This window comes from Phyllostomus hastatus, unplaced genomic scaffold (assembly GCF_019186645.2).
Source record: "Phyllostomus hastatus isolate PE091 unplaced genomic scaffold, TTU_PhHast_1.1 phas_contig_40, whole genome shotgun sequence".
Classification (NCBI taxonomy): Eukaryota; Metazoa; Chordata; class Mammalia; order Chiroptera; family Phyllostomidae; genus Phyllostomus; species Phyllostomus hastatus.
In genome coordinates, this window is record NW_025333872.1 from 23,052,571 (window position 1) to 23,079,971 (window position 27,401).

Below are 27,401 nucleotides of genomic sequence, written 5' to 3' on the forward strand. Positions count from 1 at the left end.
CTTTTGAAGCAGTTGTTTAACCTTCCCTATATTTTACCCTCTATTATTCAGGGACTTAATTTACCCAACAGATAGGACAATTTTTTCAATGAGGTAGATATGAAATGAGCAAAACGTACGTAAGATTGTTAAAGACTGGGCAATCTCAACAATGAGAATACGTAATGGCTCATATTAATTTCACAAGTAAGTTTACATCCAAGTTGCTACAACTGACATACCTATTTGACATATTTCATTCATCTTTAGGGAACCTACCTTGAATTCCTACAACATTTGCCATATCTAAAACATGCTTAATAAAGATTTCTAGATTAAAGTCCATCGTTTTAAAGTGAAATCTATTAATTAATAACAGAACAATCAACTGAGGGATGACAACAATGCCTTAGTTATCTAGTTTTCCCTTTGATGATAAGATTGAAAAGAAAAGCCTTCTAGACAACCAGAATATTGCTATTAATAACAGTCAGTTAAAGCATCATATTTAATTAAAAGCAAAATAAATATTACATATGAATGTATATTTACCCATATTAATATAGTTCTATACCTATTTTTAAAAGTTGACCACTTTTTAAAGTAGATTCATTAAAATACTAGCACTATAAGACTTAGAACAGAAGTTATAAATTAAGTCAGTATTTTTAAAAGGACAATAATTGAATTTATTTGTAGATTTATAGATTGGCTCTATATATACATTTTACTAGATGAGTTAGATCATACAATATCTTCATATAATGATGAAGTTTCATTCTCTTTTGAAAATGTCACATTTTTAAAATCTTAATATGCTTTTTAAACCTTATATTTATATTTCTTAAAACTGATGAAAGTACTATTAATTGTACATCTATGATGTGTATGCATGTTCTAAGTTTCTTTTCAATGTATTTTAAATCTTTCTGTATGACAGCTTTTAATTTTCTGCTTTTGTTAATATTCTAAAATTTAAGCCTGTTTATTGCCTTTCAGTAATGCCCAGCAGAACTTACTTTAAGCAGCCAGATAAAAGTCAAGCAAGTATGAAGAGTACAAATTACACTTCTTAATGGTGTGAGGAAGTACCTACAAAGCTATTTATGATGGACCAAAATTACAGGCCCAATAACTTCTGTCATTTATAAATGGATAATTATTTTTAGAAAATTTTTATTTGGATAAAGCACAGTTTCTTAAAAGTTTACCTAAAGACCCTAAATTAAATTCTTAGGTGAGGTCTGTAAATTGAAGGAAGAGATGGTTACTCTATACTTTCACAATATAATATTAACATTATATGTATACAATGGAAATAGTATTGTGGGTACTTACCTGTATCTCTTTTTCTAGACCTTCAAATATTATTTAGTTATAATAAAAATCATGATTATAAAGCAAAATATATGTTTTATTTATAACTCATGCCCAAATTATGTCTGAGAATTTCTTAAATATTTATTCAAAATCAATACCACAACAATTAAACAGCACATAAAACATTAATAAGTTCTACTTGAACTTAAATTTTTTTTATTTGTGAATCAATTTTGTTATTGTTGTTCAAGTACAGTTGTCTCCATTTCCTCCACTACTCTCCCCCACCCCACCTACCCCACCTCCCACCCTCAATCCTAGAATACTATATGTCATTAAATAAAATGTGAGCTTCAAACAGAACATGTCTTTAAAAGCCATATATTTTTATTTAATAAAATAGGAAATGAATCAATTGTACCTGCAATGATAATCTTTCTCAAAGTTCATATATGTGGCATTATTCTTGCAAAGAAATTGGTCACATGATGTTTGAAATCTCTTACAAAGCTTCTCTGTAAATTTTGGTGAACAGGTGCATATGGTATCCTAGGAAAGATTAAAATGTATATTTATTAAAATTTTTAAATCTCAAAAACAATGAAAAAATCCTAACATGGAAATTATTTTTACAAGCCTGTAGTTTAAGTTTTCTGTGTGACACTGTGGGATATTTTGTTTTCCAAAATGTCCCAATAGTGTCTCTCATTTCAAACACCTTTCCTAGCTATGTGAATTCAACACTCCTCTAAATGAGAGCTGAGGACTACATGCCACCCACTTGAATACAAGAAATCTCTGACGGAAAAGGAAATGATGTTCTTGTCTTTCAGAGCTATGTTTAAAAGGCCATATAATGTCAGTCTAATTATCTTGGAAGTCAGCCCCCAAGACAAACAGGAGCGTTAGATTTAGGGCTCTGACTGATAGTTCCAGCTCAGATTTTAGTTGATAGCCAGCATAACTAGCATCTATGTGAGCACAGAAGCCTTTAGGATACACATATGAATTCATATTATGAATTAAAATATGAATATTGCTAAAATAAACTAATTTGTGGGAACTATTAAATATTTATCTAATATTATTTATTTAAATGCTAAATTTAAAAGTTAGAATATGTGATTATGTAATATTCAGATAACTAAAAAATTAAAAAGTGATTCATTAAAAAATCTACAAAATTATATTGTTTATAAGAGAGAATGATGGTGTGAGGGCAAAAAGAAAACCAAATGGTGCACTTGAAAGCATGGCTTCTATTTAAAATGGGAAAAATTAGGCAAGTAGATTTCTTGATTTTCCTGACTAAAATTATAAGTGAGTAAAAACTATAATTATTTGTACTTTTGAAATAGTGTGATAATTGTAAAAAATGTTTTCATACTGCTTTCTTGTATGTAAGATTCAAACTTACATTTGAAATGTCAATGTGGTCGGCACGGATCTGACATGGTATCCATAAACACTCACTGACACCAATTTCACAGTTTTGATTGAGAAGTCCCTCTGGGCACACACAAATATAAGCAGAGCTTTTATTTTGGCAAATTTCTCTTTTCCAACCTGATGAAGAAAAACAAGATTCTACTGACTCTTCCCAGAATGGACCTTAAAATATCACACACACAAAAAGGAAAATATAAACATATATATGTAGCAAATCTTATAGAAAAAGTGTATTGAAAAAGTGTATAGATATATGGAATGTTTTAAACCAGATCTTTTGTGGTATAATTTATGTATGATAGGATTAATCCATTGCAAACTGATATGTCAGTAACTTTTGCAAACATATAGTGCTACTGAACCGCAAGCGCTGGTTAGTTTTTAGCACATTGTCATGACCCTCTTTATTGTTGCTCATTGTCTCCAACTCCAGACCCAGGCACCATCAATCATTCTCTCTCTGTAGATTTGCTTTTTCTGGGCATTTCATGTAAACAAAATGGTACAATATGTTGTCTTTTGTGATTGGCTTTTTTTGTTGAGCATAAAACTTTTGAGGATTTTTGATGTATCATGTATCAGAACTTTGTTACTTGTATTGCCAAAGAGTAACTCACAAAACACTTTGCTTATTCCTTCATCATGATGTTAATGAACATTTAGGTTGTTTCCACTTTGTACTTTTTGTTGAGATATAATTAACATTTAGCATTATATTAGTTTCAGATGTACAACATAAAATGTAAATATTAAGAAATAATCACAAGTCTAGTTAACACTCATTACTATGCATAGTAACTTTTTTCCCTTGGGATGAGAACTTTAATATTTATTTGCTCAGCAACTAAATTTTATAAGTAATGAATTCATACACAAACAGATTCTTAAGGGTAGAATTGCTGAGGTGTATGGTAAATTATGTTTAAATTTTTAAGAAATTACCAACAAAAAATTACTGAACTGTTTTTGCAATGTGGCTGTGCCATTTCATGTCTGAACCAGAAATGAAGGAGATACCCTGTTTCTCCCCATTCTTGCTAACATTTGATATTGTCTATCTTATTTTTATAGCCATTCTAGTGGGTGTAAAATAGTATCTCCTATGCTTTCAATTTTCATTTTCATAAGATTAACACTTTTGAGCACCCTCTCATATGTTCAATATCCATTTGTACAAAATCTTCAAAGAAATTTCTATTTATATATGTAGTACTATTTTTAAATTGTGTTATTAATTTTCTTATTATTGAGTAGTGAGTATTCTTTGTATTCTAAATATAATTTCTTTTTTTATGATATATGTGACTTGAAAATATTTTCCCCTTGTCTTGCTTTGATTTTTCTATTCACTTTCTTAGTAGGTGAATTTTAGGTAGAAAAATTTTCATTGAAGTCCAAATTATCAATGTTTTTATTTTATTAAATTCAATTGGTAATTTTCCTTTTACATATTCTGCTATATCATGCTTTTTGTGTAATATCAAAGAAAGTTTTGACTAACCATTGGTCATAAAGAATTTCTTTTGTTTTATTAGAAATTTTATTAGTTTAGCTCTTACATTTAGATCTTTCACATGTTTGAGTTAATTTTTATGATCAGAGAAAGTGAAGAGGCTACAGAGGGGGAAGGCCCCCTCCTCCTCCTCCTTTCCTGTGGATCCTGTGTAGGCGCGGACCCACGCAGCAGACATCATCTCCTTGGCAGGACTCTTACTAAGATCTGGAGAGCCTTCCCTCTCCTGTGCACAATGGCAACTCTTAAGGAAAAAGTGATTGCATCAGTTGCAGAAGAAGAATCACAGTCCCAAACAGTAAGATCAGTGCTGTGGGTGTCGGACAAGTTGCTGTAGCTATGCCATAAGTGTTCGAGGAAAGTCTCTGACTGATGAGCTTGCTTTTATGGATATTTTGGAAGATAAACCCAAAGGAGAAAAAATGGGTGTGCAGCATGAGAGCTTATTTCTTCTGACACCGAAAATTGTGGCAGCCAATGATTACTCTGTGACCACCAATTCTAGGATTGGGGTGGTGACCACAGGAGTTCACCACCAAAAAGGAGTCATCTCAACCTGGTGCAGAGGAATGTCAATGTCTTAAAATTACTCCTTAGATCTTCAAGCACAGCCCTGACTGCGTCATAACTGTGGTTTCTAACCCAGTGGACATTCTCACATATGGCACTTGGGAACTAAGTGGATTACCTAAACACTTTGTTACTAAAAGTGGATGTAATCTGGATTCTGCTAGATTTTGCTGCCTTATGGCTGAAAAACTTGGCATTCATCCCAGAAGCTGCCATGGGAATTTTGGGATAACATGGGGACTCAAGTGTGGCTGCATTGAGTGGAGTGAATGCGGCAGGCATTTATCTTCAGGAACTGAATCCAGAAATGGGAATGGGCAATAATAGTGAAAACTGGAAGGAAGTGCCTAAGATGGTGGTTGAAAGTGTCTATGAAATTATCAAGCTAAACGGTACACTAATTGAGCTATTGCATTAAGTGTGGCTGATCTCATTGAATCAATATTGAAAAATGTATCCAAGATTCATTCACTGTCAATGATGGTGAAGGGGCTATATGGCACAGAGAATGAAGTCCTCCTGAGCCTTCCATGTATCCTGAATGCTCGGGGATTAACCAGGGTCATCAACCAGAAACTGCAGGATGATGAGGTTGCTCAACTCAAGAAAAGCACAGATACTCTGTGGAACATCCAGAAGGACCTCAAAGACCTGTGACTTCAGGCTTCTAGGCTGTAGAAATTTAAAAACTACAGCATGAATGGCCATGTGCCTTTAGTTTCCATCCATGTCCATGGATCACAGTTTGCTTTTATCTTTCTAAATATGTGAATTTGGGCTCACAGAATCAAAGCCCATGTTTAGTTTAATGCTTACAATATGAATCCTTAAACAAATAAAATTAATTATTATAGTGTAAAAAATTACAGTGTGAGATAAGGATATAATATTTCATATACAATATGTCTGTGTGTTTGTATACACACAAATATATATACACATGCATATATATATAGATACATATATTTCTTAGATGTTGATATAAAATTGTCCCAATACAATGTTTTGAAAAGAACTTTTTATCCATTTTATTTATTTAATTGTATTTTTTCATGACCATTTATTCCCCTTTATAAGTCCTCCACCCCACAATCACCATACTATTTGCCCATGTCCACAACTCCTTTTTCCTTTTTGCTCAATTCTTCCACCCCCAACTTCCCATAGTTGTCATCCTGCTCTCTATAAGTCTGTCTCTCATTTGCTTGTTAGTTTAGTTTGTTCATTAGATTCTACATACAATGTTCATAATGTGGTATTTGTCTTTCCTGACTGGCTTATGTCACTTAGCATAATGTTTACCAGGTCCATGTATGTTATTGCAATGGGTAAAACTTTCTTCTTTTTTACAGACAACTAATATTCCATTGGGTATATGTACCACAGTTGTTTTATCCACTCATCTACTGATGGACACAAGCTACTTCCAAATCTTGGCTATTATAAATAATGCAGCAATGAACATATGGGTGCTTATTGCCTCTCAAATTGGTGTTTTGGGTTTCTTTGGATATATTCCCAGAAGTGGGATCACTGGGTCAAAAGGCAGATCTACTTTTAATTTTTTGAGGTGTCTCTATATTGCTTTCCACAGTGTCTGCACCAATCTGTATTTCCACAAATAATGTAAAAGTGTTCCCTTTTCTCCATATCCTCAATAGCACTTGTTGTTTATCAATTTATTGCTGATAGCCATTTTGACCAGTGTGAGGGGGTATCTCATTGTGGTTTTAATTTGCATTTCTCTGATGATTAGTGACATTGAGCATCTTTTCATATATCTATTGCCATCTGTATGTTCTCTTTGGATCAGTGTCTATTCAAGTCCTTTGTGCAATTTTTAATTGGATTGTTTAGTTTTTGATTTCATGTTTTATAAGCTCTTTTTAAATTTTGGATATATATCCCTCATCAAATGTATTGGTGAATATGTTTCCCATTCCATGGGATGTCTTTTTCACTTTTTATGGTCTCCTTTTTTGTTCAAATTTTTTTTGATGCAGTCTCATTTGTTTATTTTTTTCTTTTGTTTCCCTTGCCTGAGGAGATACATTAGAAAAAAATATTGCTACCAGCGATGTCTGAGATTCTACTGCCTATGATTTCTTCTAGGATTTTTATGGTTTCAGTTCTAACATTTAGGCTTTTAATCTATTTTTCTTTTATTCCTCTGTTAGATATAACAAAGTTGTCTAGTTTCATATTTCTGCATGTATCTGTCCAATTTCCTCAACACCATTTATTGAATAAATTATCTTTAGCCCATTGTATGTGTTTGCTTTCTTTGTTGAATATTAATTGATGAAAAATGTGAGTTTATTTCTGGGCTCTCTATTTTGTTGCATTGATCTATGTGCCTGTTTTTATGCCAGTACCATGCTGTTTTGATTACTATGGCCTTATAGTATAGTTTGATATTAGGTACCATGATTCCTCCAACTTTGCTCTTCTTTCTGAGGATTGTTGCTGCTATTGTGTGGGCTTTTGTGGTTCCATGTAAATTTTTCAAATATTTTTCTAATTCTGTGAAATATGTCATTGGTATCTTGATAGGAATTGTGTTGAAGCTCTATATTACATTGGGTAGCATGGACATTTTCAAGTTGTTAATTCCTCATATTGTGAACATGGTATGTGCTTCCACTTATTTGTATTTTCTTCAGTTTCTTTTTTTGGTGTCTTATAATTTTCCCAATACAAGTCTTTAACATTCTTGGTTAGATTTATTCATAGATATTTTATTCTTTTTGAAATGATTGTAAATGGGGCTGTTTTCTTAATGTCCCTTTTTGATAGTTCATTATTGGCATATAAACTACTGATTTCTAGATATTCATTTTGTATTCTCCTACTTTGCTGAATTCATTCATCAGTTCTACTAGTTTCCTGTTGGAATCTTTGGGGTTCTTTATGTAAAGTATCATGTCATCTGCAGATAAAGAAAGTTTAACTTCCTTTCCAGTATGGATGCTTTTTATTTCTTCTTCTTGGCTGATTGCTATGGCCAAGACTTCTAGTACTATGTTGAATAAGAAAGATGAATCAGATATCCCTGTCTTGTTCCTGATCTTAAGGGGAACACTTGCAGTATTTGCCCATTAAGTTTGATGCTGGCAGCAGATTCATCATATATGGCTTTTATTATGTTTACATATTTTCCCTCTCTTCTCACTTTGTAGAGAGTTTTTATCATAAATTGGTGCTGGATTTTATCAAATGTTTTTCTGTATCTATTAATGTGATCATGTGGTTTTATATCATTCATTTTATTTTATGTGATGAATCACATTTATTAACTTGTGATTGTTGTAACACCAACCTTGCATTACTGAATAAATCCTAATTGATCATGGTATATGCACATTTTGATGCATTGCTATATTCTGTTTGCTAATATTTTGTTGAGGATTTTAGCATCTTTGTTCTTCAGGGATGTGAACATAGTGCCATGTTCATATGACCTCCTTAATGTTGTGCCCTAAGTCACTTGCTTTTAAGTTCTCACTTTAAGATCATGTGAATAGAATAAGTAAAGTAGTAATATTAAGACCCAAATCTGGGAGTTCCACTGCAGCTATCATAAAACTTAGATCAACATGATTCATTGCAGACTTGAAAGGAGTTATTTAGATTGTGTTTAATATGTTGTCATTAGGCACATTGTAGCATCAATAAAAATTACCTACAGTAGTGACGTGACATCCCATGTCATTTCCGTTAACTCCTAAATTTCCAAAGGAAAATGTATTCTTTTAGTTATTGTCAGCCCAAACAGGGCTTTGGACCATTCCTATGTACATGTTGGGAAAACCTGAATGGGGCAATACAAGACTTCCTGCTAAAAATGAGAACTTGTCCTCCAAAAGTTATCTACAGAAATTTATTTTAATGTCTTTGTACTTAAAAGTCATAAACTTGTCAAACAATTTATTGTATAACCCAAGGCTCAGAAGTATATGTGCTTATGGAAAAAGAAAAACAAGTTTATATGACTCATTATTATTATATGAATAGGAGTATCAAGAAAATTAAGCTATAAAGAATTAAGCTAATTAGCAATAACATACAAGCCAAAAAAACCTCACTTAAAATATATAGTGTTAATTGATTTGAAATTAGAATTTTATGCTAAATTCTAAAACATAAAGACATAAAGGCAGCATAAAATTTTGAGTGACCACACCATTGACATTATTATATTAAAATAATTCAGCCTCTACTTTCAGGATATTATTATTTGAATAATTATTTTGATCACACAAAGATGAATGAATATGTGCTTCTCATTGTCCTATATTAGCATGTTATGCTATTAAGTAATTAAATATAGATAATATCATTTAATTATATTTAAGATACATGTTAGCATCATGGTAAGATAGTGTTTGATACTACTTTATAGGAATGTAATGCTTGATATTTCCATAGCACTTACATCCATATTGGAAACTAGGAGCTCCTACAAATTAATACAAAAATATGTACATTTTTTCATGTGCATATATTACCCAGTTTTATATTTGGATTTTTTAAAGTAAACAGCTAATTTTACTGGAGTTTAAGCAACTTGCAGCACATCACACAGTTGGTTAATTAATGCCAGATTAATAATAAAAATTGGTGCATCCACATAATCCTGTTATAACTTCATATTCTTTTTAATATAACATATGCCCACAAGATCAGTTCCATATAAAAGGTAGAAGGCACAAATATCACTTGATTTTTAGCACTAGAACAATATTCCTGATATAAGTTACAACATTATGTTGTTGGCATTATATGTAGAATATAAAAAGACACAAAAATCAATAAACATTTACTTGGCTTTTTCTACAAAAAAAAAAAAGAAACCCAAAATACTCTCAGTGTAGAAATATACCTTTACAGATATTTGTTATGGCAGTATCCAAAGTGATCCACAGAGTAAAACAGTGAACAGTGACATGTGCATTTTTTAGCATTTATTTTGAAATAATTCACATAAAGTTGGAAAGATAAATTAAAGTTTCTAGGTACAGTTAAATCTTGTACAACTATATAATAATATCAAAGTAGGAAATCAACATTAGTACAATGTGTGGGTAAAGTCCTATATCATTTTATCATGTGTGTAGATTTAGGTTACCACCACCTCTTTTAAGATACAGAACTATTTCATCATCATAAAGATTTCCTTCATGTTATCCCTTTATAATTTTTACTTATCCCTTTTCCCTCTGTCATTTTTAGATAGTGGTCTCCATCCCTATAGTTTTGCCATTTCAATATTGCTATATAAGTGGAACCATACAATATGTGGCTTTTTAAAAGTGCTTTTTTATTCCCACTTATAATGCCCTTGAAAAACTCTTAAGTTCATATGGACTTAGGTAATACAAACTTGCACAAAGTAGTATGGGGTAGTGGCCCAGAATCAAAGTGACCAGAAATAATACACCAAATAAAAAGGAGTCAATAATCAGATGGCTGTTGTCTCACTAGTGGTAACCACACTGGTTGTTGGAATCCTGCAACAGAGAAGGTTAAGCTCATGGCTATTCCAAAGCCTGCCTGAACTTCCATTACATGGCACACATGTTCTAGCTAATGGGATCTTAGTAGAAATACTTGGTGTCCAGTCTGGGTCAAAGTCTTTTAGTGCTAATATTTGTGCCTCTCTCACCCTTTCATTGGCCATCTTGATGTCTTATGTTCTACTTGACTTATGTGAAATATTCTAGCAGAATGGACTCTGGAGTCATTACTTGGAAAAAATCTACAATGCAGAGGTACCAGATTTTAATGACTCTTTTGAGAGTTAGAAAATTATTGAGTTAAGGTTTATTTGTTCACTAAATATAATTCAGCTTAATATGACAACTATGAAATATTTTACCAAAATTGGGGTTTTACCATGAAAAGAACTTAACACATAAAATTGTATTACTGAGTGGTAGCCAATGGGAAAACATGAAAGGCTGAAAAGATGATGATTCACATTATAATATATCACTTGCTGTATGTAACTGAGAAAAATTCAAATCTATGTTTACTAGCTAGCTATAGCAGAAGATGTGAGAAAACACAACATTAGTAAAAGGTTTCAGTTGCTATTTACTGTTTTGGCAAGACAATATATAAAATAGTTACACTAGGGAATATCTATAAGCACAAAGAAAATAATAAATATATATTATAATATATTATTATATTAAATATAATAATATATTTATATAATAAATATATTATTATAAACTAATGAATATATTAATAATATATTATCATATATTATGTAATATTATAAATTTATATTATATTAAATAATATATATTCTTATATATTATTTAATAAATATATTAAATAATAAATATATATTACCATTGTATCTATTTTATTTATATATATTATATATACACAATATTGGCGGCCAATATTAGAAATAAAATGAAATATATTTATGGACATAAATTGGTATGACCTAGAAAATATTGGTTCTGTTTCTATTTCTTCATTTTAATAAAGTATTTGTATGACTCACCATGTGAAAATAAGTCTTTTTATATCAAAATATAGGGCAAATAAAATATCTGTTCGATATAAAAATAATTACTAGAGGGTAACTGCAAAAGTCAGTGATAACATTTTTCCATTTTAGGCTTCCTTAAATACTAAGGCACATGGTTACTCTTAGTTAATGATGAATCTGAATGAAATGCCAAAGGAAAGCATGATATTATAAATATAATCTCTAAAAACACTACTTACTTGGAACAATTAAACAAAGTTGTTTTTTTTAAGTTTGGGGATTATTTTTTTTTAAGATTTTATTTATTTATTTTTAGAGAGGGAAGGGAGGGAGAAAGAGAGAGAGAGAAACATCAATGTGCAGTTGCTGGGGGTCATGGCCTGCAACCTAGGCATGTGCCTTGACTGGGAATCGAACCTGCGATGCTTTGATTCACAGGCCATGCTCAATCCACTGAGCTACACCAGCCAAGGCCAAAGTTGTAAAATAATAAATTCAATAGCTCAAAAAAATGCTATTGAGAAAGAAAATAGTTTAAAGTTAGCATCAATAGTTTAGTTTCTCCACTTTTTTTCAAATCCTCACCTGAGGATATATTTATGGATTTTAAAAAGAGAGGAAGGAGCAGAGACAGAGAAACATGGATCTATGTACCCAGACCCACGATTGAAACCGCAGCCTTTTTGTGTATATGATAACACTCCAGCCAACTGAGCCATCTGGCCAGGCAGATTCTTCTGTTTTTGTTTGTTTGTGTGTGTGTGTGTTTGTTTTTTAACAACTCAGACTAGTTACTTTTATTCAGTGAAAATTAATAAACTTATAATTCACATTAGAGAAAAAGAAGTAAAATATAAACAAAATACAAAACTTTGAAAACAATAAACTAGCAGTTTTTACACAATTAACATGATGAGATACTCTCTCTGGAAAGCATGGGGGACACAAACAACAAATGATTTCATTGTGACTGATTTGCATGTGGGCGTCAACTCCATCAATTCATTTTTAAGTGTATCATATATGTGGTGCATTTTATTTCACATTTTTAAAAATAAAAGTGAAATGCTCACATATTTTGTATTTACTGTGCAATAGTGTTTTATATCTGCTATAAATTATATTACATATATTTCTCATTTGAATATGATCTTGAAAATCACCTGATCATATCAGTTATTCCTTTCAGCCTGTCAGTTGATTTATATATCTGTGTATTATATATACGTGTGAAGTTTGATGCTTCTCTTGTTACTGTTTGTATTTAGCTAGAAAAGGGAAGCAAAGAGACTTATACATTGAGTTCGATAAAACTCAGTTGGAAACATAAGCCTGTCTGCTTGCTAGCCATAAGCTGCACCTTCACAGTCTGGGGATTACAGCATTTCTCCAAGGGGATTAATATTCTTTCCTTCCCCCATGCAGTACCAGATTGCCAGGTAGGAAAAGGGGAAGGTGGACACATGCATGATGGAAGTCAGAATGGCACAGGAGAAGGTGCTGAACCAAAGAGGTCAGTCAGTCTAGCCTGGAAAAAGAAGGGATTGGTTGGGAAGTGGACAAACCCAAAGCATGCCAAAGTTTTGGAAGGTGATTGGTCATTTTGAGAAAGCATATGTTAATAAAGTCCCAGGGGAGCAAAAAAGCTTGTCTGCCTGGTAATGCATTTGCCCATTCATTCATCTGCTCTCTCATGTGGGAGCACATGTCCATGTGGGTTTAGCAGCTACCAGGCCCAAAGGAGATAGTGTGGACTCAAAAAGGACTAAGCTCTCTCTCTTTTACTTGTGACACACACTCACATGGTGCACTCACCTTTTCTCTCCATGTGGCCCTAGCAGCTATGTTGCACATGACCATGCAACTCTACACAATGGCTCCAGTAGGGAGCCTGAAATGGACTGTAACTGGAAACACACACTAAGCTAACCAGATCCTGGACTGGACTGTACTTTAGTATGGAACATAAACTCTATAGACACTTTCTTTTGTGTTGGTCTTACTGAAGACAAGATTGGACTTTTTCCATGGTGGAATAGAGGGAGATGGGACATTGCCACCCAGGGGGCAGCTTCTATCTCCACATGAATAAAATCATGCCACACCACGATCTCTTATGTGTGAGTCTTTGAAATGCTTTTCTCATGATCTTGTGGAGAGACCTAAATTCCTTTTCACAATACTCTGATTCTTTTTATAAATTTCCCATTGTTTTGTACTTACTTGAGGTTGGTTGATTAGTTGAACACTTCTAGAATGCTTAAGTAATTTTAATATTTTAACTATGTTTTTAGAATATCTTCTCTTTGTTATTAATCATGCTTAATAACTCTCTTGAACTTTTCAACCTACTCAAGTCTTTTTTCTTCATATCTCTTCTTTTTATTTTTATAGTATTTTTTATTAGTGTATACCCTCCTTGCTTTTGTTTCTTCATTCTAAACTTCTGTTATATACAAGCTGGTACTTCTGCAATGATCAACTATGACAAGTTTCCTCTTGTTTTTCTAGTTTGTATTGCTAATTACATTTATTTTATCCTTTGGGAACCACCCTTCACTCCATCTTTCACCACTCTATCAATATACAAGCTACCTTCAGGTCATACATGTGATTCTTAAGAGAGTGATCATGAATTTAAAAGCAAAGAAATATGACTTTTTAAACAATTGCCACAGTATCCTTCTGAATACACCTAAAAGTATTGAACTTTTCTTCTTCTTCCTTGATTAGTTCAGCTTTCTCTGGTGTAGTCTTTACCTATGTTTAGTTTAAAATTTATCCTTTAAGTGTCAGTTAATATCATGTTAATATCCTGTATCATGTTTCACTTTTCTGATCATAAGGGAGGCATGCAATGTTCAGATGAACAGATATATTGACACCCAATCTTCTCACAGTGAGATCCCATAACTTTTGAGCACCTTAACTTCCATGAAACTCTGATTAGCATCACCGTTGTCTGTACTTACTTGAAGGTTTTCTTTTGTCAGAAAGCTCACTTCTGAAAGCTTTTTCTCAGTTCCTTTTTTCTCCTCTAATTTCTCCTTCCATGGTATTAGCTTAACTTTGAATTATCTTTGATTTCCTCTCTACTCTTCTTGCTCACACTAATACTCTTTCTGAAATAATTATCTCAAGTATTCTTATTAGAGTTTTTAAGTTAATTTTCCAATAGATTGCCCAATGACCCATTCTCACAAGTTGACACTGACCTTTGCATCTCTCCAAGATTTCAAAAAGGGAAAAACTGCTCTTTCTGCTGCCAAATCATTTTGCAGTTCACCTTTAAACTGTGGTTTTCTCTGTCTTGTCATCTTAATCTAACTTACTCAGAATTCTCCAGAATTACTCCAGAATTCCTGAAAAAATGTCTGATAATGGTTGCCAGTTTATTCTACATCAACTCTGTGGTTTTTCATTTTAATGGAATGTTTCTTGGAATATAAGCATGTATGTTAGATCCCAACATTAATCAAGGCATTAGACTTTTCTTACTTAAAAATATTCCTCCCCACAAAGTGAGTAAAACAATAGTTTGATACACTAATTTAGATTAATGTTGTGTTCACCAATACTTACTGTGTAACAGGGAATATTCTAGGTCCTTGTGTTATAGCAACATAAAAAATAGATGTTCGTGAAGATAAAATTTATAGAAAATAAAACATATGTAAAAGACAAGTGAAATAAATATATGCTTAGGATAATAAATTCTGTGGAGAAAAATACAGTAGTGCATCTGGACAAAGGTTTCTAAAGGGGGTGATACTTTGTATAGCACAGTCAAGGAAAGGCTCAACAATGAGGGGAACAACAGATCTGTAGAGAATAAAGGAATAAGTGCTATGGATAATTTGATGGGGAATAATTTGAACACCCAACTCCCATAACATTTCTGTAATTTTCATTTTTAAGTACCTTCTAAAATAATACAGGGTCTGTCCAGAACATATCCAGCTATGTGATATGAAAAATAGAGGCATTTATTGAAGATGATATAAGATACAAGAAACATTGTATATAAGACAATGATGCCTCAGTCCCTTTCAAAGCAGGCACCTTGGGACCTCACATAGTTCTCCCAGCATTTCTTCGACTGTACAAAACACTGCAAAATTTAATGTTGAAATCACCAACAGCTGCCCCATAATATTTTCCTGACCCTCACCCAGGTCTGAGAGCTCTTCCTTTTTACAGGTGACTTTAGTTTGGGGGAAAATCCAGAAGTCAGAAGGCACCAAATCTGGGATGTAGGGGGCTGTGTCACCTCTGTGACTTGATGTTTCACCAAAAAATTCTACACAAGACATGATGCATGAGTGGGCACATTGTACTGATGAAGTTGCCAATCACCAGTTATCCATAGCTGTGGCCATTTTTGTTGTATGGCTTCTCCCAACTGATGAAGAACATTGAGGTAGTACTCCTTAATAATTGTTCAGCCTGGAGGAGCATAACCATGGTATACAGCATGTTTTTTTCTCAATCAGAAAACACAGTTAACAGAGTCTTGATTTTGCTGCATTTTGCCACACCTTCTTTGGGCATGGAGAACCAGATGACTTCCACTGGGACTACTGGGCCTTTATTTCTGGGTCATAGTCATAGAACTACCATTCATCTCTGGTTTTGTCCTTCTTGAGAAAATCTGGATCATCAATAGCAGTTTGAATTAAGTCATTAGCAACTGCAGCATGATGTCCCTTCTCTGATAGTAGAAGCCACTGAAAGAATTTTGTCACAACACATTTTATGCCAGATCCTGCATCAAAATCTCGGACACAATAGTTTTTTAAATCCTCATATCAGCTTTTAGTTCTCACACTGTCAATCGCTGATCTTTGTTGATTGCATCCTATATGTATTTAATATTCTTAGGTGTTCTACTTGTTGCAAGCGTTCCAGAACATGGATCACTTTCAACAGATTCTTGACCATCTTTGAAGCATTTGTGCCACACTTTAATTTGTGCTGTACTCATTGCATTGTTCCTGAAAGCCTTCTGAATCACCTAAATAGTTTCTGCAGAGGAATGTTCAAGCTTAACAAAAAATTTAGCCCTGGCTGGCATAGCTCAGTGGATTGAGCGCGGGCTGTGAACCAAAGTGTTGCAGGTTCGATTCCCAGTCAGGGTACATTCCTGGGTTGCAGGCCATGACCCCCAGCAACCGCACATTGATGTTTCTCTCTCCCTTCCCTCTCTAAAAATAAATAAATAAAATCTTTTAAAAAATTTTGATGCAGATTTGTTCCTCTACGCATTCAGTCATTTTGAATGTGATGGCCACACAGTACAAATGCTCACTCAATGCCATCTCCCAGCCCCACTGATTAGTAGAGTGATGTCATCATGTTCACACATGCGCATTCCAGTCCACTGTCCTTGACTACCAGGTTACATTGATGTCACTCTAACTGTTCTCATATTAATAATGGCTGGAATCTGTCCAGACCGACCTCCATATATACCATAGTTTTGGTTATGTTTATGATCTATTGTTCCCATTCAAATGCAAGCTCCACTCAAGTAGGTTATTTTGTCATTTTTGCTATTTTTTCACAAGCAAATAAGACATTGCTGCCTGATAATACTTCTTCATAAATATTCATGAAGGAATGAATGAATCAATCAACGAAGAGCATTTCAGTAAAGAAAAAGAAAATCAAGTGAAAACTTTGAGTTGAGAGTATGCTCAGGGTATTCAGAAGCAGGAAGAAAGCTATAAGACTGAGTCAACAAGGAATACAGAAGGAGTTCATAGAAGGAAAGTCAGAAAGAATGCAGAGTGAGCTATTTCAGAGTTTTAAGCTTTCACTCTTTTGATTTTTTAAATTGTATGGGAAGTCATGGACCAATTTCAGTTAAGGTTTGACATGATTTTTAAAAGATTGCATTGAAGTAGATTGTAGATGGCCAAGAAGGAAAGCAAAGATATCCATTTTGGCCTTGAAAAAAAAAAATAACTTATTGATTGATTTGTGAGAGAGAAAGAATTTTACTAATGAAATATTTTAGACATAGAATCTTTGAGACTTGGATTCTATAAAAATAAAAAAAGGAAGATCAGACTCTATGTTGAAGACAAAGCCTTCTTAATTTTCTGATTAATTTAAAAGAGAGAAAAAAAGGAATAAATCAATGTTTTTGTTTGTTTGGTTGGTTGGTTTTGTTTTATGTGAGCACCCAGAAAATGAGGTTTATTCTTTTTTCTGATATGAGATATCTGTTACACATAAAAGTGAAGATATTTTATAGACCGTTAATCATAGTGATCTGGAGTTTAGGGGTGAGATCTGAACTAAATATTGTTGAGATTTCCCTTCATATATTGATATATAAGATTTACAACCAAGGGATTGGCTCTGATCTCCAAAGTCATAAACACAGAGAAGAGGACTTTGAAGTTTAAATCTCGGTGCATGACAATGTATGGTAGGAAGCATAGAAATGGTAGGAAGCATAGAAAGGAAGCAGTACCTGAAAAGTGACTGAGAAGGAACGATGGAGTAAGGAAACAAGCAGAATAAGAGTGTGGTGTGCAAGGAATTGAGTGACAAATAAATTTTAGAAACTCAAAGGGTACCAAATGCTGCCAATAACCAGTTAGATGAGGAATTAGACTGGATTAATTGGCAGTTAGGTTTAACAAGGGAGATTTAAATCCCCATTAGTAGTGATGTTTCTTTAGAGTGGTCGGGATGAACATCTATTTACATGGGTCCAAGAAGGAATAAAAAAGACATGTATGTGTTGGGGTCCGCCCTGCCTGGAGTCAGGAAGCTGTAACCCCCCCAAGGCTAAAGCTGAGTAAGAGACCTCTGAACAAGTCCATACTAAGGAGACAAAACTAATTTCCCTGGCATGAACGCTGCCTGTTCTAATGCCTGGCTCCCTTTGCATGATCAGCAGTCAATGATGAGTAACAATTCTCTAAAAAGAGAATGAACCTAAGACAGATGCGATCACTTTGGAATGCCCTCAGGGAAGAGACTCAGGGGGCTGTGGAAATGAAGGGGTGATCGACATCAACCCCTGCCCCTTCAGCTTTGTCAAAGCCTGAGTCTTTGTTCTAGCTGTGAGAAATCCAAGTCTCCTGGCTGCCTTTGTCTCCTCTCCCCAACTCAGGCCTGTGGAAGTAACAGGAGTGATGTAGTCCAGACCAGAGTTGGCAGACCCCCAGGGTAATCAGACCTGGCACATAGAATATACAAGATCCTGTGAGATCTGCTTACTGGAGGATGCTCTTGAATTATAACATGAAGGCCCAGGCAGGAAAAGAAACTAGCCTTTTAGCCTGTAGTCTTTTTAAGTAATAAAACCCCAAAATCTCAGCCCAGAACCCCAGTGTGAGTTCTGCCAGCCCCTTTGAAAGCTATCTATTCGTTTGATCTTCCCTGCCAGACTGTAGTCCACAAACTGTATCTGTATTCTTAATAAAAGCCTACTCAGGCAGTGACTTGGGGGGCTCTCCACTAGAGAGAGTGGCCATGCCATTTCTATTCCTCCACAGGACTCGTGGTCCATATGTATGTTTTCTCATATCATAAGCAGCTGCAGCATTCACAGTCACTGCTGGCAAGTGGCTACCTCATGTATGTAACTCTGGGCTTTCAAAGTGTTGTCCCTAAACTAAGTAGCATGAAGATTTTACCTGATATCTCACTAGATGTGCAGAATTTCAGACCTCACTCCAGACCTGCTGCAGGAGAACTGATTTTATCAACATTCTCAGTGATTCCTACATCAATTGTAGTTTCTGAAGCACTGGTCTAAATGTCTCTTATGTTTTATTTTACAAAGAACAACAATATGAAGTAACAACTAAGTAGGTGTACAGACATTATCAGAGCACATTTGTGAACAAGTGGGATGGACTGATTTAGGGTAGGAAGAGTGAAAATCTAGGCAAGAAAAGGATAGTTTCTAGAGTAATGTCTTTGCATAGGTGAGAGAAAAACATGAGATCCTGACCACAGGGAGAGAGATTAGCTGCAGGAAGGAAGAATCAATACAACAGGAGAGAACAACATTTTATATAGGTTGAGATCAGTGGTATGCAGGCAGATTCTCTCTGTCTCTATCTCTCTTTAATTAAAATGTGAAAGACCTCTGTGGAGGGTGATAAAAGGGGTGAGGGTCTGAGGAACAAAGGTATGAAATGGTTGTCAAGGATATTAAAAAATGTACAAATTATAGGAATTTACTAAATTACTGCTCAATTTATATAACTTTGTTGAAATTAGTTAATTATATTTTAAATGAGATCAGGAAGCACAATTACATGAATGCTTTACTGCAAACAAACAAACTCACAAAGGGATTATGTACTGGTATGGAGTAAGTACAGACAAATATAACAGGTTTGGGGTTTTTCAGAGGAGGTATACAATGGACAGAGGCAGCAATAAGAAATCTGAGGGGAAGGGGAAGTAGTATAATGATGGATCATATAATTTAATTTCATAAAAAGGAAATGATCATAAGGAGTTAAAAATAATAAAAATATGCTAAAGGTTCAAAGTATTTTGGTTCTTTAAAAATGAAGAATTCATATAATGTATAATCCTAGAAGAAATGCAAAATATGGGAATGGGTATAGTCTTGGAGTAGAATGATTTAATATAGTGATGAGATTGATTTTATCAGCATGGTAACTTTTTTATGTAGTGAGAGAACACATAACACAAACAAATAAGTAGCCATTTTTAAGGCATTCATGATAAAGTTAACGATTTTCCAGGTTTAAGTAAAGTAGTCCATAAACCATGAGAGTTTGTCTTTTTTGTTTTTTTTTTTTGTAATGCAATTGCCTGATACAAGCTTTGACTGATGAGGCATCCACTTCAAAGATTTTTATCTTGAATAAACACATTGCCAGCCACACAAGTAAATGAAGAGCCATGCCACCTCCCACTGTCACTGAGGCTCTTTTGTTTTGGAGATCTTTGTTATTTCAATAATGGACCATTTAGACCACTTGTTTTTCATTTTCCCAGACTTTAAATAACCGCTCTATTGTTTTAAATTCACAAGTAAAGAGTGAGCCCAAAGAACTCTACCTTCAACCCCACTGAAAGCAAAATCCCAAATCCCTGCACTTGCATGAACACAGCTCTCTTTCTCTCTCTACCTGTGGCCTAGACCAGGTGTGATGTGTAGTTTCTAGATCCCATAATAAGTAATGCTTTTACTTTTTTCAAAGTTTCCTCATAGTTATTGGTGGACACCATCTTTTAATTACAATAACACCAAGGGCCTGTCCCACTACTGCACTGGTTATTGAGAGGCTGAGACCTGCATGAACTCATTATTTTTATATCAAAAAATAAAAGTATCACATCACATGGTCATACTAATATAACACACATAACTCAAATAATTTAAACTAAGAATTTTAAGCAGAAACATTATAAATCATCTAAGTAAATTTTACTTTAATGAAAATCATAATGGAACTTCCACAAAACAAACTAGCTTTGCTATCTTAACAAGGTGCATGTATCCATAAAAAAGTCACAATAAATGAAGAATAATTTCAGATTTTCATGTTTTAATATCATTTCAGCAAGTTCTTTTGGTCAATCTTTTAATGAAGTGTTGATAATTTATAAAGCAATTCTGTGTAAAATAATGTACTGCAGTCAGTCAAATATTTTATTCATGCAGCTTCACTTTAGTTTACTTTCATGTGAATATGAAGCTATTATACTGGAAGGATAGGCAACACAAAGACATCCTGAATAGGAGAGTAATTTGCCTTTCATTCCTATGGGAAGAGAAAGAGGTGGTTGCTGAGAGCTCTGCTCAAGGACTGGAAAAGTAAAATAAGCAGCAAACATAAGAAAATTAAAGAAAGACAGCTGTGACTCATATTTGATTACAGTTTTAAAACTTTGTCAAAATGAAGAATTCCTTCAAAATAAGAAAGGATATTTGATATAAATACTTAATATTCCAGAAAAATAAAATGACTATTTGAAGTCATTCATTTTTATATACCTTAACAAATGTTGTTTTAGAACACATTCCCATGTTATTAATTTAATTTCAACCATGCATGGTGTAAAATTTTCAGTTAAAAATATTGACTTTGTTAAGTACCTAATGTGTGGATCTTAGGACTCTGCTCTTCCACTCAAATTGGCAGGATCAAGCACACAGTCTATTGTAAAGGAGATGGGTACCTAATATTTTCTTGTATAGCAGGAGTCAACTTTTTTTTTCTCTAAAGAGCCAAATAGTGATTATTTTAGACTTTGTGGGCCACACAGTCTCTCAAACTACTCAGTCCTGCTACTGCATCAAGAAAGCAGCTGTAGCTATATATGTAAATCCACAAGAACCACTGATCTTATTTTGCTTTATCACTATGATGAAAAACAGACAGTTCTTTAAACATTTTATTAGAATTAATGTAGCAACTTTTTGGTCCATATATTGCCATTATGCCCTTTGATATAGGCTAAATTTTTGTGCCTCCCCCAAATTCCTGTGTTGAAACCCTACCTCCAGAGTAATGATTTTAGAAGATGAGTGTCTATGAGGACTGGAGGAGGTACAAAGGTGATGACCTCATAAATGGCACTAGTATCCTTACAAAAATCAAGAGAGAGCCTGCTTCCTCTCTCTGCATCCTGAGCACAACATACAAAGAGGACACCATATATAGATACAAGGAGAAGTCAGCAGTCTACAACCTGGAAGAGGGACTACACAAGAACTTGACTTTGCTGGCAACCTGATCTTGGACTTCCAACCTCCAGAACTGTGAGAAATAAGTTACTGTTGTTTATAAGTTACCCAGTCTATGAGATTTGTGTTATAGCAGCCCAAGCTAAGACATTCATTATAGATGAGGTAACTGAGGCACATGGAGGATATTTTAAGAAATACACCATCCTTAAATCAATCATTAGAAACTTTGAGGTGAGGAATATCTGCAAGAAGCAAAAAATACAAGACTGGATTTAGGAAAGTACTTAGAGACATGTGCATTATGCATACAACAACAACCAAAAAAGGTACATAAGGGTAAGTGGATATGCCACTAAAGTGAATATGCCACCACACATTCACATCCTCAAGCTCCAAGTAGCAGAAGTTAGAAATCAGAAAGGTTATGTTAGGGTATGGGAGGAAATGTGTGGTTCAATCCATGTAAGATAGAAGGGGTATATTGAAAAGGAGGACATAAATTGCATATCCAAATATATAAATTTAGGTTAGGATACATGAGGTTAAATACTGTCCATCAACCAAAGTTCGAGCACACTGGAGGGCTTGAAAGTCTCTGGAGGACTTGTTAATCAATGCAAGATTTTCTAATAGAGGAAATAAACTTCAAATTAGACAACTAATTTTGAAAAATGGCACATTGATATAAACTAAAACAAGCAGGAAGGGGATCTGCCATTATTACTAGTAGTACCTGCTCAGGATAACAATTTGTATACCACCAATTAGATAAGAGAGCAATACCTCTTTATATTTAATTTTTACTTTTCATTAAAGATTTGAACAGGGATCTGCCTAATCTCTGTCTAAAAGCACCTCAGTACTAAGTATTAGTCACACAGACATTTCTCAATGATATTGAGAAAACAAAGAAATAACCCCACACATACAAAAATAGTGTTTTGAAAGAAGAGTTGAAAATAGTTCAAACACTAGTGTCTGAGTAGTAGCAGAGATACTACTAGAGGGATAATTGGGTAGAAATCTGCATTTGATGGATTAATAAATCAAAACTTGAGATGTTACTTTAAAAAATAAGACATCAAGACTTTGGTAATACTTATCAAAAAGTGAAAGAGTTTATCTACTTGATATTTAAAAATAAAAATATGATATATGTGTATTTAATCATATGAATTTAAATGTGATTAAATACATATGAAAGTACTCCTATCCTAGTAAAAACTTAAATGGAAAAAATGTACCCAAATTATTACAAATAAATATAGAATAGCTAAAAATGCCAGTATACAAATATAATTAGTAAAGAAAATAATCAGAATTATACTTCAAAAGGATAATGAGACTGAATTTCTGTATCTTTAAAATATGTGAAACCTGTAAAATTTTTTCAATATATTCTAGAATGGCCCTATTCAACAGAAATATATGTTACATATAATTTTAAATTTTCTAATAGCTGTGTTAAAATTCTAATTTTAATATTACATTTAATTTACCCAAGTAGATACAAAATAAAATTATTTCAAAACATTACCAATATAAAACATTATTAACATCATATAATACATTTTGTACTACATTTTTCAAACCAAAGTTAGAAAGTGTATATATTGAACTTGTAGAACTTGAAATAGCCAAATTCCTAGTGCTCAATAACTGTAAGTGGATAATGGTTCTCTACAGAAGAGAGAAAAAAGTAAAGTTTCCAATCTCATCACACAAAGTTATTTGAAACTTGAAAGCAGATACTTTACAAGCATACATTAAATTTCTATCTAATGAATAGGAGAAGCCTAAATAAAATATGAGCAATTAGTAATAAAAACCACCAAGTTAGGTTTATTTGAAGACTAAGACTATTTAGATATGTATGAGTATAACAAGTTATATCAAAGGAAATAAGCACCTACAAATCTGACAGATAATGAAGTTGAATTGTTTTAAGAGTGGTCCTAAGCCCTATCTTTTATCTTACAAAATAATCATTATTTAGTCACATTGTATATTTAAGTGTGGAGAGTAAAAAAATTAGAAATAAGATTTCATAGACATAATAAAAATCATTAAAATTTCATCAAAAATAAGACCATCTTCTTATCTGAGACACCATTTAGAGAGTGATAACCATGTAAGAGAATGGGTAAAAATATTTTAACACCCATAGGTAGCAAATACAGAGCATATTTGGAGTTTGGCACTCCTATAAATTAATAAAAATATGTAAATTATATATATATTATATATGAGAATATATGTAGTATAAACACATATATGTATATCAACTTAATAGAAAAAAAGTACAGAAAAACTAGGCTCTTCACAAAAGATCTCAAATGCCCACTAAACATTTAGTTTTATCAGTAAACATATATATAAAATTTTTACTAAAATAAAATGCTACTATAAACTTTCCAGAGGAGCTGAAATAAACGTTACAGGCAGAGTATTGTGTCCATATAGACAAAGGAAAGGTTCATACATTGCTAATAGGGGTGTAAGTTGCAATCCCTTTGGAAACAATATGTTCTTATTTACTAATATTTAACAGATATATAAGCCACAACTAGAAAGTCTATACATGTATACATATATTCTTGTGTATATCCTCAAAAGGGCAAGAAAAGACAAATATAGAAAGCTTATAGAAGCATCATTCATAATAGGCACAAAGTGAATATTGCCTACAAGGTGTTCATTGTTATCAGAATAGTTATATAATTTTGATATGTTTATGCAATAAAAAATCATACAACCATGTATTTAGCTAAAGCTAAAATAAACAATATAGATGATGCACAAACATAACATGAATAAAATAAAATCTAAACAGAATAGAGAACACACTGTAAAATTACATTCATATACAGAGCAACTAAAGAGAAGCAAAACAATTATAGAAAATCAGGATGGTCTTTATCTGTGGGAGAAGGAGATGGGAGATAATTACTGGGAAAAAAGTAGGAAGAGAATTTCTGGGACCATGGTTATATTTTATTTCTCAATCTACATCATATATACAAGGGATTTTCTTTCTGAAAACTCTGCGTCCAAAAAGTTAAATGCATTTTAAAATTATAATTAAATCTATGTACAAAATTAAAAGGCATGTAACGGGTTAAAAATAACTTCTATTAGATGTGACAGGAAGTAGTTCTTTGATTCTTTCTAGGTGTTTGCCTATGTCATTGATAATCAAATGTTAGCTAATCTCAGAGTCACTGGAGGGCTTGTTAATAGATTGCTGGGGCTCAGTTCCAAAGCTTGTGATTCAGTGTGTCTGCCCTTTAATACCAAAATTGAGAATTTTTATTTTTAACAATTCCCAGGTGATATTTCTGCTGTTTATGCAGGACTACAGGTTATAAACCACTGATGTTTGTTATTCTCTGATAAATAAACTTTACTCCTTTTGTCACCAACTCACTCTTACATTCATCCCAGTTCCAGCAAAGCTACATAATAGAAGCTGTCCCTGCCCCCAACCACAATTATGACCTTTAGGAACCCATTTCTGTACTTCCATAATATTTTGCTTAGAAATTTACATATATATTTTATACCTCTGTCTAGGTATAAAATACCTAATTCTCCATTATAATTTCTCTCTTCCAATTTCTCCATTATATGTGGCATTCTTTAGGGTTTATTTTACCCACTAGAATGTTTTTTAAATTATGTATGTTGAATACAGAAACAAATCCCATTGTGTTCTCAATTTCTACATCATTTTTGTTTTTTTCTTTTTGGTTCCTATGCTTCTTGTCTTCAGTTTTCCCGAGCTTATAGCCAAATTCAAACCCAAATTTTTTAGGGACCCTTTCTTCTGTATCCTTAATGTGATGGATTTAACACAAAACTTGTATCCTGACAGTCTCCTGCTTCACTAACCCAGCCTAAAACTGCCAAGGTGTTTCTGTATGTGAACATCTTTCCTGGTGGGGTGCACCTTTCCCCTCATTAAGTTGCCAGAAGATGAACAATCCATTGCCCTCCTTTTTTTATGGCCACCAGCAATTTTATTTCTATTTTCCTTCTCCGTTTTCCTCATCTAAACTTGCTCTTAAGATGTTCTGATGGTCTGTGAATTATCTCTTCATTTTTTCCCTTCTAGTTTTGCTTTTCACAAAAACACTTTCAAAGAAAATCAATATCTCCTGTTTTCACCCTCTGTTTTCAGAGACAATACTTCCTTTATCATTCCCTTTCCCCTCTCCTTCTGGGCCACCAAAATCTCTTTTTCATACACAATAATCAGTAAATGCAGTCATTTTATTGTGCTTAAAATAATAGGTTTTCCATGTTTAATGAAAAGTGTATGTTTCATATTTCATTAAATATGTATCTTTTTATCAATCAGTACACAATTACATTTTTAAAGATGTTTTGGAGGTAACTATCTTTAATTTATAAATGTTTTAATATTTTGTTTCTGTCACAGACATTCAATTAATTACTCTAGAATTTGGATGATATGTTATATATTAATTTAGGAATGTACAAGTAATGGATTCCTCACCTCTGTCTGAAGATGGTAGAAATATTATGTCTCCTACTTACCATCATACCTAGAAGCTATTATTAGTAAAGACAGGGAAGTTTTTTCTGGCTTTCAAAGTTCAAGTGCATATAAGCTATTACTCTATATTTTCTAGTCAAATTAAATTCATGCCAGGAAGGTAAATCATAAATTAAAGTAGAGGTTGTTGTTTTTTTTTTGTATCTTTGTGTATCTCTGTGTTTTATTCCAGACTTTTTAGAAACAATAAATATTGAATAGGTAATGCAATTAAACATGCAATTCTGTTACAAAACTCTCCTTTGACCACCTACCTTAGTCAGCTGCAAAGTCTTTAGTTGTATAAATATGTATTTGATGACAGAGGTAATGTTGAATGCTGTGGTTATTCTTTCAAAAGGGCAGGAAAGTATTATTTTCATATGTGAATAATGACTCAAAGTGATACATTACAAAATCTTGAATTACAAATTAATCTGACCTATATGTTCTCAGTGAGGAAATTTTAATAATAATTTTAAGTAGACTTAGTACAAATGTGAAAAAAAAAACCAAGTAAATTGTAAAATGCAGTCTCTGGCTCAATCAACAATGTGGCCTCCATTGATATTTTCTTTATCTTTTGGGCGCACTCTAAAATGACAGCAGTATTCTTCTCATGAATTAAGAAGTGCCAAAAATCTCTGGAACCAGGACAGCAGAGACTGCATTGGTGACTTTGTTTTCTCTATTGTTGTGGAAAAAAATTATACCTCATAACAGAAGATTAGCTCCCCTGCAGATCTATGTGTTTTAGAGGTATAAACAATGTCCAGTGGGCTTAAGCAAATTTGGTACAATTTAA

At 33.2% G+C, this 27,401-nt stretch overlaps 1 protein-coding gene and 1 pseudogene across 1 annotated transcript in view; one reads left to right on the forward strand and one right to left on the reverse strand.

Annotated features, from left to right (window-relative positions):
- EYS (eyes shut homolog) overlaps positions 1-27,401 on the reverse strand; it is a 1,607,944-nt gene that overhangs the window by 1,340,253 nt on the left and 240,290 nt on the right. The window contains 2 exon segments of the mRNA XM_045842859.1: positions 1,721-1,848; positions 2,717-2,910. Coding sequence (XP_045698815.1) covers positions 1,721-1,848; positions 2,717-2,910 — 322 coding nt within the window.
- LOC123822159 lies at positions 4,497-5,488 on the forward strand (annotated as a pseudogene).